Source organism: Pollicipes pollicipes, unplaced genomic scaffold (assembly GCF_011947565.3).
Source record: "Pollicipes pollicipes isolate AB1234 unplaced genomic scaffold, Ppol_2.1 Scaffold_1600;HRSCAF=1878_pilon_pilon_pilon, whole genome shotgun sequence".
NCBI lineage: Eukaryota > Metazoa > Arthropoda > Thecostraca > Pollicipedomorpha > Pollicipedidae > Pollicipes > Pollicipes pollicipes.
In genome coordinates, this window is record NW_023595962.1 from 19644790 (window position 1) to 19661188 (window position 16399).

At 53.8% G+C, this 16399-nt stretch overlaps 1 protein-coding gene across 1 annotated transcript in view; it reads left to right on the forward strand.

Annotated features, from left to right (window-relative positions):
* The first annotated feature begins 12964 nt into the window (after nucleotides 1-12964).
* Nucleotides 12965-16399, forward strand: part of LOC119111624 (uncharacterized) — a 5410-nt gene continuing 1975 nt past the window's right edge. Inside the window, exons 1-4 of the mRNA XM_037235467.1 lie at nucleotides 12965-12979; nucleotides 13477-13606; nucleotides 14084-14134; nucleotides 15895-16108. Coding sequence (XP_037091362.1) covers nucleotides 12965-12979; nucleotides 13477-13606; nucleotides 14084-14134; nucleotides 15895-16108 — 410 coding nt within the window. The remainder of the gene's footprint in view (nucleotides 12980-13476; nucleotides 13607-14083; nucleotides 14135-15894; nucleotides 16109-16399) is intronic.

Here is a 16399-nt window from a genome sequence, read left to right on the forward strand (position 1 = left end):
CACCGGCATCTGCGACCAGACGTGGAACGCGCCGCCGGCGAGGCGCAGAGGTATGACCGACCCGGCGGCCACGCCCATCAGCCGGCACAGCATCTCCGCACGCATCATCCAGCCCACGACATCACCGGTCCCGTCGTACTCGGGGATGAGGCGAGCATCGGATGTCGGTGCTGCAGCTGCCGGCTGGTGAGCTGCGGCAGCTAGCGTCGGAGCAGAAGTGGTTGCTTGTAGACCAAATGTCGGCGCCACCCCGCTGGTCATCACGGGGTTTGCACAGACGGGTCCGGAACGCCCGTCGTTATGATGCCGAAATAGCTTGTATTTGAATCACGATTCGGATACTAAATACGCGACAACACCCAGCACTTCCGCGGGACAGACTTAACCCCCGACCTCAACCGGCCGTCCCTACCTCTAGTCTGTGGCCGCTCCGGTCCGCACCCGCGACCTCGGCCAGGTCACGTGGACAATGGCCAGAGGGCATAAACACAGCCGGCCGCGCCGGTCAGCCGCAGGCCAGGCCACGCCCGCGCGGCCGCACGACACATCTGCTCCGGCACACTGGGTTGTTTAGGGGCCCTGCACATTGGGTATTTTAATGTAAGGCCCTACGCTCTTGTCAAGGCCATCTGATAGCCTGCTCAGATAAATCGATCTCTCGGGGGCCCTCTACGCTGGGTCTTGGGGACGTCCTATTTGAATGGGGACCCTACGCACTTGTCTGTGGTCCTGTCTGTTGACCTCTTCGGTCAAAGAGGATTGTTCGGAAGCCCTGCACATTGAGTCTTGGCGTTTGAATTTAGGGCCCTGTGCTCCTATCGGGGCCACCTGATAACCTGCTTGGGTACGCTCCATCTTTCGGGGCCCCCCGCACTGGGTTCTGGGCACTTCCTATTTCAACGGAGGGCCTTACGCTCCATGCTCTCGTCGCGGCCCCTTCTGATAAGTTGCTCGGACACATTCGACTGTTAGGGGACCTCTACGTGGTGTCTAAGGTACTTTGATTCGAATGACGATTATGATCATGTTTCGAACTTATGGCGATTGTTCGCATTGAGGCAATGGAAGGGTGCTGTCCCAGTCAGGGCCCCCAGCACCGAACGGTGGGCTCTCCGACTCAATCCCAGCATGGGCCTGTTAAGCCGAACTGGGGCCAACGTGCCATTCATTGGACCATCTGAGTTCAGGTGAGCGCGCCGCCACGCGCGGACGTGAGCGCTGCTCGCGCCTCTCTGGGCCTTACGCTCCTGTCGGGGTCATCTGATAACCCGCTCGGGTACACTCCATCTTTTGGGACCCTCCACACTGGGTCGGGCTCGAAGCATCCGAAAGGTCGGATGGAGGTCGTATTCTGTATGCAGTGACTTTGAGCTCTAAAAGGGATGAAGGGTCCGTATTCTTCTGGATTTCAGCCGAGCGTGTTTTGTACAAAAATGATTGCCGAAAATGGTATTATCTGTTTTTATATTGGCACAGCGCAGATGTTCATTACATCTCAAGCCAATAAGACGCAAGGACTCCCAGACATCGACGACATCCCTCCTTTTTTCACAAAGTTTAGACTTGACACGCGCCCGGGTGAGGGTCAAATCGACCTTCGGAAGATTTTTCCAAAATGATTTCGGAACGACGCGGCGTAGCCGCGCCAAATTTTGCATAGCTGTAGACAGCTGAATAGCGGATCGTCTGACACCAAACATTTAGATGCATCATGTAAGGCCACTGACCTATGGCAGGTCAAAGTTAGGTCATGCTTTCATCAAAGACAATTTTTAGGGATCGTTAAATCTGATCCAGCAACGGAGTGTTAAGCAAAACCATACATCTCTGAGATACTTTCTTAGGATACACAGCAATTGAATGAGCAAAGTAAATTGACCTAGGGTCAGGTATGGAGGTCACACCAAGGTCAGAACCAACCGGCTTCACTACTCGGGGTCTTGCCGTATGGGGTAGTTTCTGGCGCTCATTTCAAATTTATTGATAACAGAAACCGCATTAAACAGCTTCCATGGACTTCTCCAGAACAGGCCACTGATCTAACATGACCCAGGTCAACATTTTGTTTTTAGGAGCATGGCGTAATCTTTGTCGCTTATCCAAATGCAAAACTCAGAGCAGTCTTGTGTGATTTTTGTCGCCATGGCTTTCAAAAGGTCAAGCAAGCTTATTGATTTCAACTGAGCATGTGACCTTTTGCTTAGTGCAGTTATCTATGTTCTAAATGTCCTTTGGAGACCAACCTGGAATTTTACCTTGTTTGACCTTATTTAATCCAGGGATCATGACCTAGAAACCTCAAACTTCGACCTGAGTCAGTTCACGTACAGGTAAACACATCTTATGAATTTGGTGTCTCTAGCTCTCTTAGTTCCTGACTGAGATCTCAGCGGGCGAAATTGCCCGGGTTTTTGGGGCTTCACACGCGAAGAAATGTGGTTTACGAATTTAAGCGTAAGCTGTGTGAAAAATATGGGAGGCGCAGAGTCTATGCTGGGAAGTCCATGCGTCCCACTCCTTTTAGTTGAGATGAACACCTGCGAGATGCTAAAAGCGAAACAGAGAATAAAAACCAACCCTTTCGGCGACCATCTTTTTGACAGAACACGCTCAGGTTCCAGGGAAGTGCGAACCCGTTAACCCTTTTTTGAGCTCAAAGTTATCTTTAAAGCACGGGACCATCCAGAGAGGAAAAATGGTGAATCTATTTTTATTAGAAGTTGGCGACCAGACTTTAATGTACAGGACTCATCATGGACGATTACGTGAATGTGGGTAGTGTCTTGATGTGTTATACATGCTGGCTTAAAATCATTTTGATGTATCAGTGTTCCCTGACACCTGATACACGACGTCTGTTTAATTGAAATCGTTTGTATGTAACTGTGATGCGTCATGCGGGATGCCTGTTTACTTGAAATCGCTTGCGGAAGTAAATGATGTGCTATACGTGATGCCTGTTAGCCTGAATTAATTTGCATATGCACGTATTTACGCGTATTTTATTCTCAGTTAGATGTGCACTGTATCGCAGAGATGAGTGCCAATTGCTCCTTGTGTAATCCCTGCATGTTGGTGGTCTGTAAAAAATGTGGCTACCTGTTTATCCAAAAAACTAAAAAGTCGAGTAGAATCGGCAGGCAACTTTGAACTGGCTACCGGTATTCGTTTTGATAAAAATATATAGCCGAAACATCACATTTATCTCTCCATTTTCCTCGTTGTCCTTTGAGGAATAAAGCCATTAATATTCTTTTATCTATATGCCTAATGTTTCTCACAAATGCACTTTACAATTTGCAAAGCGCTGCCATCAAGTCGATAATGGTGGCGGCATGCGTTCTACATACAGTTTAAACGTAATGTGAATATTCTGTCCGGTCACCGAAATTAGTCTAGACCAAAGTTATGCCATAACGCCAAGCAGACTTTAGTTACAACTGCGTTTGGAGCTATGACTAAATACTTATCCTGCAAATGAATCGTGTGCAGGGTTGATGTGTGGTCGTGTATGCTACTCCTGCAACGGGAAGAAAGTTCATCGCAATTGTCAAAGGGCGGGACCGCCAGCATCGTCTCGCTTGCGCAGGATTGTGTCGCCGCAGATTCGCCAAGCGGCCGGGCTTCTCTGTTGCCGGCGCAGTATCATACGCCTGCCACCGTCAGCAACCGCAAAACCCGCCCCGTACCTACCCGCGAACAAGAAATAAACTCTAATTCAGCTAGTAGCCTGTACCGAGGAACTCAGATGAAATCGCCAGCCGCGACAGGGTCCGATGCATGCCAGTCATATACGCGATTTCAAACAGTAAAACCAACGTGATGATGGCGTAATGGACTGGGACATGTATCAACCTGGCGATTGGGAGTTGCCCTGTCACCTATGCCACCTTTTTCCTTTCTCCTATCCTTCTTCCTACCTTTCCGCCCGATTCCCCTAGTCCTTGAGCTCCCCCCCCCCCCTTGCCGAACTCGCCGAATGCGCACCAGCCTGGCGTGCTGCGTGCCGATTTTTAGCCTTTGGGGAAGGCAAAATGCCACGTTGGGGACAGCTTTGGAAACCAAAGGAAATGATACAATGGAGTTCTTTGAGACAAAACATTGGAAAAAAAGATTGCACTCCCTTATTACCTTGCAGCACCTTGCCCCCTCAAAATTGGTGCTGAACCTGACCCTAGTGCAAGCATGTTTCAAACACAGGTCAGGCCAAATTGCACCGAATATTCAAATAGTTTTTCCTTTAAGATTGCTGTGGAGCATCCTTGTCTGAAATTGTTCCTGAAATAGCTCATATGTTGAAGCGTTGGCTCTCTATGTACTAACATTCGTGATCAGCAGCTCAGGCGGGGGGGGGGGGGGAGGAACACGGGACACGTGCTCCTCCCTTATGTTCCGAGGGGCCCTCAGGCCCCTCGGAATACGATTACGGGCCTAGCTTGAGGGTCCGAGGGCCCCCAAAGGCATAGTGGAGTTCGTATTCAGAGCCCGCCCCGCAGGGTCAGGACCTTCAGTACCATTTAGAGCGACCTGCGCGCTGAAAATGGGGGCCCCTGAGTCGTTAAGAGCCTATACGTCGGTCAGACTCCATCAGTTACGCCCAGTCCGCTGCGGGATTGGCCCGAGTCTGAGGGCCTATTCCCTAAGCAGGGGCAAAGTGGAAGCCAACTATTTACATTGTCCGGGGCCCCAGCGTCTGTCAGGGTCTTACAGCGCCTAAAAGGGGGCCCTGTGTTGACAGAGGGCTCGAGTCAGCCAGAAGCAGTGTTCGAGGGGGCCCGAAAAGCCTGGAGGTATCACCAGGACCGACGACCAAGGGTCCTTTTAAAGTGTTTAAGGGCACGAAGTGCTGGTAGAGTCAAATTAAGGGACTCCAGCCTGCAAGGACGGGCCTTCAAATGACAGTCAGAGGACCCTTTACGCCTGATTGGGGATAGTTCCCGATCGCGGACTCCTGAGTCGATATGGGCCTAGAAGTCCGTCAGGTATCACCAGTGCCGCACAGTCAGCATCTTGTCTCAGTCTCAGTCAGCACCAGTGCCGCACAGTCAGCCTCTTGCCTCAGTCTCAGTCAGCACCAGTGCCGCACAGTCAGTCCCTTTTCTATATGGGCTTGATGGCCCACTTCCCAATCAGCCACAAAGCCGGGGCCAGTGATTTACATTGGTCCTGTATCTGTCAGGGGCCCGCAGTGCCTAACAGAGGGCCCTGTGCTTGCAAGGGCCCCGAGCTGACCAAAGGCAGTGTTCGATGAGGCCCGAAGAGGGGCCCGGACGGCTTAGCGGAACCGATGATCAAGGGCTCGGTTGGAGGGCATAAGGGACTGAAAGGACTGGCTGTATGCCACTTAAAGAATCACGGCCCGTAAGGTCGTGACCTAAAATATCATTTAAAAGTCCTCTTGCACCGTTTGAGGATCCCCTGGGATAATGCGGGTGCCTGTCGGCCAGAGAACACCAACACCGAACAGTTGGCTCCCTGCCAGTCTGGGCCCTGGGGACCCATTTTCCATGCAGGAGCAAGACCGGGGGCCACGACTTGCATTGGTCTGGGTCCCTGAAAAGGATGGTTGGGGCCCCTGTGTCGGTCAGGGCACATAGCGCCAAACAGAGGGTCATGTGTCGGCTAGTGGCCCCAAGTCGGTCACAGGCTTTGTTTGAAGAGGCCCGAAGAGGGACGAAGGGCCCATCGGGACCAAAGATCGAGAGCCCGATTGGAAGGCTGAATGGACCTAAGGGCTGGCTGTAGGTATACTCCACCCATAGGGCCGTGATCTCAAATGTCAGGTTGAAGGTCCGATTAGGGACGCTTGAGACAGGACGTTTCGCTATTTCGGCCAGACATCACCAACATCGAACAATAAGCTCATAAGGTTAAGAACAATAAGCTCATGTCATTCAAGTGTAACTTCATTACACCGCCTGGCGTGCGGGGGAGTCCATGATGGACTATGTCAAGCAGCCGCACTACCATTTGTATCAACGCAGATTACAGCTGTGAGTGCCACCAGGACACTTGGCCACGCGCCGTCGAGCGTGATATTTTGATAAACCAACGTTCCGAAAGATCGCTTCGTATATTGCACATCCGCGCCGACAGTGTCGATATGTATGAAAGTACATTGGGCAGACTAGGACCATCACCAGACGAAACCAGAGCAATGCGACTGAGACAAAAGAGCGTGGACACTCATAACTTTTTGTAAAAGAGAAGTTTTTTTTAGCCGGCGGTGAAAAGTTACGCGCGTTTGCGGTTTTGACATATCGATGTCCTCCTTGGTCTGGTGACGCAACGCATTCTGGTAAAATGTGACGTTACCGTGACGTGTTACACGTGGCAAATGCAAACGTGGCCCACTAGCTTAAGATGGAGGACACATAATTCGCTAAGTAACAAAAATTGTTAGCTGGAAGTTAATACCGAGCTTCTTTAATTGTTGCAGGTAGTCTCAGTGGAGCCAAACTAGCATATTTATATTCTGCAAGTAACTGTTGATCGCACTGGTGAAAGCGCATGCCAATGCGAGCGCACGTGTCATCGGCAAACACCACCCGCGCTTGCTGACGTGATGGCGTGCTGCTCCATGTTGACAAGTTCTTCCTATCAACTCTTATTCCAGCGCTATTGCACATCATCAACAGCATTTTTGCTTCTGCAATAACACCACGCAAGTGAGTGATATCAGTTGTTGGGTCAATTATTAGATGTAACCACACTGGAAATCTTTAAACCAATCTCACTTATCATCAGAAGTGCATCACCCAGGCAGGACCGTTTTGACGACCGACTCATCATCGCAGTGCATGAGGTGCAATAATCTGCGTTTTATCTTTTAAACGACTGTGCAGAAACGTTCAAGGACCGCTTTGGTCTTTGGTTCTTCGGATAAAGTCAGAAGGACCTTAATTTACTGCCAAAAGCCTGGATGCGTCTGCTCGCACTAGCAATTCCATCACTCATAGCGCTTTGCCTGGTAGAATAGACGGGATTGATCGAATTAACGCATGTCCACAAGTCCGAGATCAAAAGGATTGCTATTTTCCATGTCACATTATCCGGAGATAGCACCAGCTGCATATGTTACAATGAATTTCTACGCACTGTTGCCTAAGATAATCTTACGCACTTTTAACGTACCGTATTTCACTTTCCATGGTCGCTGAATTTGTGGCAATCGCCATTCCTGAGCAATACATTCTCAGCACATTTTCTATGATGTCGTAGTTTATACTCACCCATCATAGTCCAAACAAAACCCTGCGTTCGTCATAAGCCGTCAGTTTACTGCATCGATTAGCTGTCTAACCGGAACCACCCTCAGGATCAATCATCAAGCTCCATTTTGTAATTTAGCTGCCAAGTTTAACTCATGCTACTACATAATGGCGCGGACAGTGGGTATAGGGGCACACCCCTGCCCAAATCGCGCTCGACGAGTAGGGGCCCGATTTAAGAGCTTGAAGGGCCTGAAAGGCCGACTGGAGGTCATATTCAGGGGCCCCCAGCCCGCATGGCCGGACATAGCAATGTCAGCCACAGAGCCCTTTGCGCCGATCGGGGGCTCTTAATTCAATAAGGGTGTATATGTCGGTCCGACGTCATCTGTACCGCGTAGTTTGGTCCGTGTTGGCATGAGCCTGAGGGCCCACTTCCCAAGCAGCGACAAAGCGGGCTCCAGCGATTTACACTGGTTGAGGCCTCCGTATCTGTCAGGGACTCACAGTGCAAAACGGAGGGTCCGGTGTTAGCAAGGGTCGATCGAGGGCAGTGCTCAATAAGGCCCGAAGAGAGGCCCGGGGCCCACCAAAACCGACGATCAAAAGCCAGATTAAAGAGTGCAAGGACTCAAAAGGCTGGATGTAGCTCACATAAAGGATCCCAGCCCGTAGGCCGTCGCCTGAAATATCAGTCAGAGGGCCTCTTGCACTGACTGAGAGCCGCTGAGGCCGTGCAGGCGTCTATGTCGGTCAGGGACCACCAACACCGAACACTCGGCTCTGTGTTGGTCGGAACGCTAGGGTCCCATTTCCCAAGCAGGAGCAAGACTGGGGCCCACGATTTGCCTTCCTCTTTGTTTCAAGGTCTGGGTTCTTGAAACAATGATCGGGGCCCCTGTGTCGGTCAGAGGCCTATAGTGCCTAACATGGCGTCATGTGTCGGCAAGTGGCCCCGAGTCCGTCACTGGCTTTGTTAGGGGAAACTCGAAGAGGAGCTCGAATAGGTTCATCTCGTGTGATCTCGTGTGACTCGCGTCTCGTCTCGTCATTGAATGATCTCGCGGTAGCTTTCGACTTCTGTTCCAGTTATAGACGGCAAAAGCCACAACATAACAAAGAAAACCGTGCCCCTCATTAACAAGTGAACAATATCCTGCAATTTGGGGGGGGGGGGACTTTTCGCCGTCGTGGGGTCCTTTTTCAACCGTGCGGCCTTCTGTGCTGGCTCTGGCTACGGATATGTTGTCATGTCTTTTCCGAAATAATGTCACTCTCAGCATCCACCATGATCGAGAGAAATTTAACGCGCCCTATGCGTGCACATGTGCATCACTCTCCATTTGCAAGGGCTGCGCAAAGGCCCGCTCAGTTTTCCCATGCAGAATAGGAAAGAAGAATCTACGAATTTAATGGCCTAAATCCGATTTTTTTGTCTTGGGAGGGGGGGGGGGGGGCACAAACTCCTCAGAGACCCATAGTGTTGCGTGGTTACCCATTAGACGAAGTCCTGGATCCGCCACTGACAGCCACTACCAACGTCTCGGGCAAAGCCGAACAGCCTGGTATTACCATCCGGATGCTTAGGTCTGCTTGCATGGACTGATCGCCAATGTCCATTGTTATATCACTTCCGCACAAATTCTATAAATGCGCTCTCTCTCTCTCTCTCTTTCTCCTCTCTCTCTTCTCCTCTCTCTCTCTCTCTCCTCCCTCTCTCTCTCTCCTCTCCTCTCTCTCTTCTCTCTCTCTCCTCTCTCTCTCTCTCTCCTCTCTCTCTCTCTCTCTCTCTCTCCTCTCTCTCCTCTCTCTCTCTCTCTCTCTCTCTCTCTCTTCTTTCCCATACACATATACACACTTTTCTGTGTATATGTGTATGGGCAATGATTCGATGATTGGGAATGATGTCATAGTGGGCCTCATGCGCGTAGGTCCAGTGACTAGGTCTCCTGGGCATAGGTCTCGTAACATAGGTCTCCTGGGCGTAGGCCATGTGGGTGTAGGTCTCCTGGGCGTAGGTCCAGTGAGCGTAGGCCTACTGAGCGTAAGTCTCGTGAGAGTATGTCCAATGGACGTAGGCCTCCTGGGTGTAGGCCTCGTGGGCCTAGGTCTCGTGGGCCTAGGTCTTGTGAGAGTAGGTCTCCTGGGTGTAGATCCAGTGAGCGTAGGTCTCCTGGGTGTAGGCCTCGTGAGCGTAGGTCCAGTTGACACAGGCCTCCTGGGTGTAGGTCTCGTGAGAGTATGTCCAATGGACGTAGGCCTCCTGGGTGTAGGCCTGGGGAGCACAGGTTTCCTGGACGCAGGTCTCCTGACGCGCCACCCGAAATGCTGTCAAATCCAAGACCCCAGCGCAACTCTTCGACCTGCTCGCTGTGGCCTGAACAAAACTAGAGACATTTCAAAAACCGCAAGGTGCCACCAAAATCCCCGCATAATTCTCTAGACAAAAAGTCCAGCGACTTGGAAACAAACATACGCTATCGGGGCTAGTCGCGCGCCGCTATTGTGGAGGGAGAATGTGCGACTTATCTGGTAATTTGATTATCGAAAGGCATTTGTGGAGGGTAAAAATCGTTTTCCGGTTGCACCCTTCGGTGATAGTCAGTTATTATTATAGTTCTTTTGTGCCGTCACTTTTGGAGGGATTGTACTTTTGTAGGCTAGTGGATCGCTGCTTCATTTGTTTTTTTTGTTCAGGTAGCGTTTATTCATAAAGTGTGCGAAAGACCCTTTCCATTACATTAGCCATAGCTGCTTTATTGATGTCACATTGTGTTCAGGTGTGGATGAGCAGTGTTTAAAGGGCGCTGGGCAGATTGGTATGTACAGGTGTTTGAGGTGCTGCTGAGTGTTAAGTCCAACCCTGTGCAATTCCTTTCTTAACTCTGTTGGGGAGAGAAATAGAGATTGTGGTGTTTGGTATTATTTAAAGATTTTGATGTGCAGCATAACTTCTGCTTTGGGCTTGTGAATAATCCATACCTGGGTCATGCTTTGAGATTAGAATGCCAGCACCATGCCAGTCTACAAAATAATACTCTAGGAGTGTCAAGTTCTCATGAGCATCATCCCCAACAGCAATTACAGTGCATCCATGCCAGTTGTCTACAAATATCTGACTTCTGCGCCAGACATTCATGTGATGTCGCATTGAACCTCATGTGCAAAATGGAGGCGAGGGCAAATTCCGTTGTTTTTAAACCAAAATGTTTTGAAGTAGTTGTGCCTGAAACTAAGATAATGATAACTTGAAATGTTGGTTATATGTGCTGAATTTGGTAGCGAGCATAGTGTTGAGTTCTAGGTGCTCAAGTTACTTCATACATGCTTTGTAGGTTATAGACATTTGTAGTTCATAGACATATAGACGTCGCTGCAACACGGTATGATCAGAGTGGTATGTATTTGTTACAGTCTCATATGCATACTGTAAGGCAGAGCATTCTGAATGTGAATGTGGTACCAGTGTGGGGAGTTGGAGAGCTGAGCGTCACTTTCTTGAATTGATTCAGAGTCTGAACCATTAAGATTGTCATAACCCTTCCTCAATCCCCAATTCCTCCTCAGATGTTGTCCATTTGTAATTTGTGCTTGTTCCCCAATGTTACAATTTAGATGTTTTGTTGATGTCAAAATTGTTGGTGCATAGAGGATGAGAAGTGAATTAATATTGTAATGTGAGGTAAAACTGCATTGCGGAATGCTTAGGATTGGATGTAGTGCACTAAGGGATCTAAATAGTTTAAGCCCTTGTGGTTAACAAAAAAGTTGTGGTATATTTTGTATATCATTGTTTTAAATGATAATTTTTTGTTTATTAAAATGTTTATTTTTTATTAATGATGACCTGAGGCACAAAAGAAGGAATTTAGGCAGAATGGTATGTCTTTGCATGTCTGGATAAGAGTCTGGATTGGTTAAGTACATTGCCACAATTTATGTTATCATAAAGAAAGTGACACAGAACTTGTATGACCCTCTCAGTGGATATTTCAGTAGCTGGGAGGATAGTGGGTACAAACCAGTAACTCAATGGGTCTCCAGAGAGGCCATCTTAAAGAAAAGCATGTCATGCTGAAAGTTGATGTAAGGAAAAATGGCAAGGCAGTTCTGTTGGCCTTGTTGCTCATATAATAGCCAGGAGAAAGGAGAAATAGATGCATTGATATTTTGGCTACATACATTTTTCCAAATGAATATTTGTGGCAAGTTAAGAATTGTGAGCCTCACTCAATTCTTAGTGGGATTGGCAACCAATTTTGAATTCACTGCAGGTATTTGTTGTGATAAAGGCATGTAGTCAAACTAACAATGTGTCTATGTATCCTTTCCCTTGCTGGTTATTCTACCAGGAATAAGGCTAACAGTACTGTCTTACCTATATGCATAATGCTTCCCACAAATGCTCCTGGGAACTCACACAAGCAAAAAAAAGGCTCCCTATCTTGGTGTTTCAGGGTGATGGGTTGGGAGTTGGTTTTAAGTGGCATCTGAAAAACATTGGTCATGTTGAGGAAACTTGGGGTAAGGCCCTGGCTCTTCCCAATTATCTGCCCTCTGCTGAAGGCCTCTGTTTTGCTGCAGACACCATGAACAGCCAGAAGTTCTGCCTCAAGTGGGACGGCTTCCAGGGCAGCGTGACATCGCTGTTCAACAGCCTGCGGCAGAAGGGCGAGCTGGTGGACATCACGCTCTGCTGTGAGGGCGAGCAGCTCCGCGCCCACCGCATGATGCTCTCGCCTGCAGCCCCTACTTCCGCGAACTGCTCAAGGTGCGATCACGCGCTGCCAGCGAGCGCCTCCACTCCCAGCTTGGTGGGGCATTCATCCCAAGTCGTGGCCGCCTTCGTGCTGGGTTGTGTCTCTGCCATTGCCCCATGGTAGCGTGCCTTGACGTGGAGGTCCTGAGGCAGGGGTGTAGTCTCCTGTCCAGTTGGGGCTGGGGGCTTCATTCGGTGATTCCAGGATGGGACTTCACGTACGTCAGCTGCTCTATTTGGTTGGAAGGATGTACTGCTGCCTGCAGGCCCAGTCGGACACTTCTGAGATTCGTTCAGCGTCGCCAGCATGCCACTGTGCGGCGTTACGGACGTCTGCTTGTGAGCGCCTCGGTTGTGATGCTCAGGACTGGGATGTAACTTGTATGGAAAAAGTACTATGTTCGCTCACGCTCGGCGAAGCGATTGCTTCGGCCGTTTGTGGCAATGCTCTGCCACGGAGGCAGCCATAAGAGCGTTGCCCTGTGTTCCAGGGTCTGCCATGTCAGCAGATGGTGATCTTCCTGAAGGACACGTCGGCCGCCGACCTGCGGGCCGTCATCGAGTTCATGTACAAGGGCAGCGTGAACGTGGCCCAGAGCCAGCTGGCCAGCTTCATCAAGACGGCCGAGATGCTGCAGATCAGGGGCCTCAGCGGAGAGGACGACAAGGTGGGACTGGTGCTCCTCCGCCGCGTGGCTCGCTTCCGAAGTGTACGCCCCGTGCGGTCCAACGGGACATCACCGTCACCCGCACCCCTCCAGCAGCTCCAGTGAACGGTGACGTGGTCTGTCTCACGTGCTGATTCAGTGAGGGGCGGGAGCTCAGTGGGTACGCGATCCGGATGCTGTGCCCTTCCGTACTGACGCCCCATCTCATGCATCTGGTGAAATGTCCATCTGTTTGCGGAGTGAACTGTGCTGTGCCTGGGCGTCTGTGCGCAGGCTGGTCCTTCTGTGCACTGGTGTTAGCTACATTTCCACATCTGTATGCAAGGATGAGCCCCCTCCATGTGACCTTTGTCCCTTTGACACCGTCGTGTCGGTATGTGAGTCGAAGCAAAGCTCGCCGTTTTTCTGCAGGCTGAGTTAGTTCCCTTTCGTTGTCATGTTGATGCCAGCCTGCGCGGTATTCAGGCGTTCGTGTGCTGCTCTGGGCGGTCAGTGCTCACATGCATCAGCTGGCCAGGGCCACTCGGTGGCCGGCGCTGAGCGGCGCCTCTGTCTCCGGCAGCCACCGACGCCCGCCGAGCCGGCGGCCAGCCGCTCGCCGCCGGCCAAGCGGCGGCGACACTCGGGCGCGGACGGCGCGCCGGCGCCGGCGCGCTCCCCGGGCCCGCGCGGCCCCCGACACGCCCGGCCTGTCCGGCTCCTCGGACCATTCGGCGGCGCCGTCCCCGCCGCCGGCGCCGGCCGTGCAGGCGCCGCTGTCGGCCCCGCGCCCGCCGCCGCCGCCGCTGCCGCTCCGCTCCCGCTGCCGCCGCCGCCGCCGGCGGACGGCGCCGTCAAGGTGGAGAAGGTGGATGACGGGGAGGGCGCCGGCGCCGACGAGATCGCGCTGGATGGCGACGGCTCGCTGGACGACACGCTCGGCTACGTGGCTGAGTTCGAGAGCTTCGGCACCGCCGACCCGCTGCCCGGCCTGCCGGGTGTCGCGCCCACCAGCGCCGCCTGTGAGTTATGGACAACTGCTGGCGAAGACTGAGGCGCTGGTGACAGCTGACTGCTACTGACACGGCCGTGTGGACCTGCTGCTCATTTCCCATTGTTTGGGTGGTGTTGCTCACTTCCAGTGGGCTTGTTTTGTCAGAATGCTGTGCCTCAAAGAAAATACTAGTACAGCTGCTGTTGTTAGATCGTCAATGCCGCGCCATGTGCAAGGAGCCTAGCGAGAATTCCCCTGGTATTTGCGTCGGGACTTGGGGTCCAGAAGCGTACAGGTGTCCTGATGCGTCAGGCCGTCATGCGCTGAAGCCTCGAGCGCGTGTGTGCGTGCCCTTTTGCGACATAGCGAAGGCCTCGCGCACCCTGCGTCCCAGCGGCTTGGCTCTGTGTAACCTGGTCCGCGACCGTCCTGTGGCCCGCGGCGCCCGCTGACCCGCCCCGTGTCGTTCCAGTGCTGCCCCCCGGGCCTTCGCAGCGGCTGATGGACGACGGCAGCTCGCAAGGTAGGCTCCTCGCACCGCTCTTGTTTGTCGGTGCTCCGCGCCGCTGCTGGTGATGGTGTGGCGTGGCGTGGCGTGGGCGTGGCGTGGTAGCGCCAGCCGACGGGGCGGAGACGGCAGGCGAGCTCGGGGCTGCTCGAGCCGGGTGATCTGGACCTCGCGAGGGGCGGGGGCGATCGGCCGCCGGGGAGATGGCGCGCGGAGCCGGCCTCGGTCAAAGGTCAGGGCCTCTTTCAGGGTGAGCAGGCTTCACCTCCCGGCCGGCTCGGTCGTGTGAGGCCTGCCGCTCCGGTGCCGGGAGGCCAGTGGGCCGTGTTGCGACCTCCGAGACCAACAGATGAGCTCCGCTGGGACTGGAAGGCGGCGACTGGCTCTAGCAGCTGCAATGATGAAAATCCCCCTGGGGCTATATCGTCGTTCGGGTCGAGCATATTTCTACGCACGCACCAAACGTGAGCGCAATCGAAGATTTTGCGCTTTTGCGCGCATCAACCAGTTCACTTTATTGCTCGGTGTTTCGGCGCCGCGTTCAGCGACACGACAAACATAACACACTGCACAGGTCTGATATGACGGGCTGTTTCTGAGCTGCTGCCTGCAGTGCCATGGCTGAGGTCGCCTTAGTTGCTGAAGGCGAAGGCTGGTGGCGAGTACCACCAGACAGACTGCTAGGCGCAACTCTCCGCGCGGCTGGCTTCGCTGGGCCCAGTTTTCATCGATGTGTAGCGAGGCTACACTCGTGTGCGCAGTTGTCTGCCGAACGCGCCCATAAAGAGTTGCTCATCTCTTCGTGAGCGTGCGGCGCTCGCCGTGGCCGCCGCCGTCGGCCGGCCGTCCGGCACCGCTCGATCTCCCGCGATCCGCGTGAGATGAACTCCAGTCTGTCCACCCGAGCCCGGTGGTGCTGTTCGCCGCGGGAGGTAGGGCGTCCTCCCGAGAGACTCGTGCGTCACAGACGGACGGTCAGTTTTGCGAGGTCCGTCGGAAGTCGCGTCACTTTCGGTAGCCCGACGCCGGTGCAAGCTCGTTTGTTGTTTGCGGTGGTGCTGGCGTCTGGAGGGCTTCGCAGTTTTGGAACTCTAATGTGACGGTAAGTTTGAAAACGCATGGTTTCTGAACTACAAATTTAGGGGCCATTGAAGATTGACATTGTTGCGTGACGGAAGAAAATATAGCACGGTCGTTCTGATGGGAGACGTGAAAGCGCATAGTCCAAGGGCCTATGAGCCCGTGCCCTTTTGGGAAAGCTTGCCGGCAGTTATGCCGCAGGGGCGTACATCTCGTGCAGTGTTGTGTCGGATGTCTGCTGTAGTGCGTAATCGCCCGACAGTGTGTGGCGGAGTGTGTGACAGCCGCCCGCGGTGCCTGTGAACGTCATGATCCAGCCATACCTCGGACGTGAGGAAGAGCTGGGCCAGCGCGCGCCGCCAGTGCACCGGCGCCGGCCGTCTATGGACTGGCGCGTATCGGCCGGACGGCTGTGGGAGCGGGCGCCGCTGCGCCGGCGGGGCCAGCTCGGCGTCAGGGCCGGCCCAAACACTGCGAGAACACGCCGGGCGCCGCCGCCCGTCCGGGCGCGTGGCGAGCTGCCGACAGAGCGCCGCCAGGCGACGTCAAGCGCGGTCGTCGCGAGCGAGTGGCGCCGTCTGACTGACTGAGAGCGATAGGGAGGGCGCCGGCGCGCCCGGCCGGGCCGGCAGGCGGCCGGCCGAGCAGACTGAGCCAGCCTCCCGCTGAGCCGCCCGTGTCTGTGTCTGCCGCAGGCTGCGTGCCGGCCGAGACGTGCGCCGTCTGTGGCGCGCGCTACCACCACCGGCGCAACCTGGCCGAACACATGAAGCGGCACCTGGGCCGCACCACCTGCCTCATCTGCCGCCAGGAGTTCGCCATGACGTTCACCCTGCGCCGGCACATGGTCAACCGACACGGCCTGGCCGCCGAGGAGGTGGGCCGACTCACCAACAAGCGGCGCAGCGGGCCCCCGGCCGCCGGCGAGCGGCGAGACAGCGCCGCGTGACCGAGCGGGGGGCCGTGTGCCGGCGCGGGGGGCCGTGCGCCAGCGGCGGGCCGTGTGACAGAGCGGCGACCCGTGGCCCAGCGCGGCGGACCGTGTGACAGAGCGGGGGGGCCGTGTGACGGAGCGGGGGGGGGGCGTGTGACAGATCGGCGGACCGTGTGACGGAGCGGGGGCCGTGTGACGGAGCGGCGGGCCGTGTAACGGAGCGGCGAACCGTGTGGTGGCCGTGTGACGAAGCGATGGGCCATTTG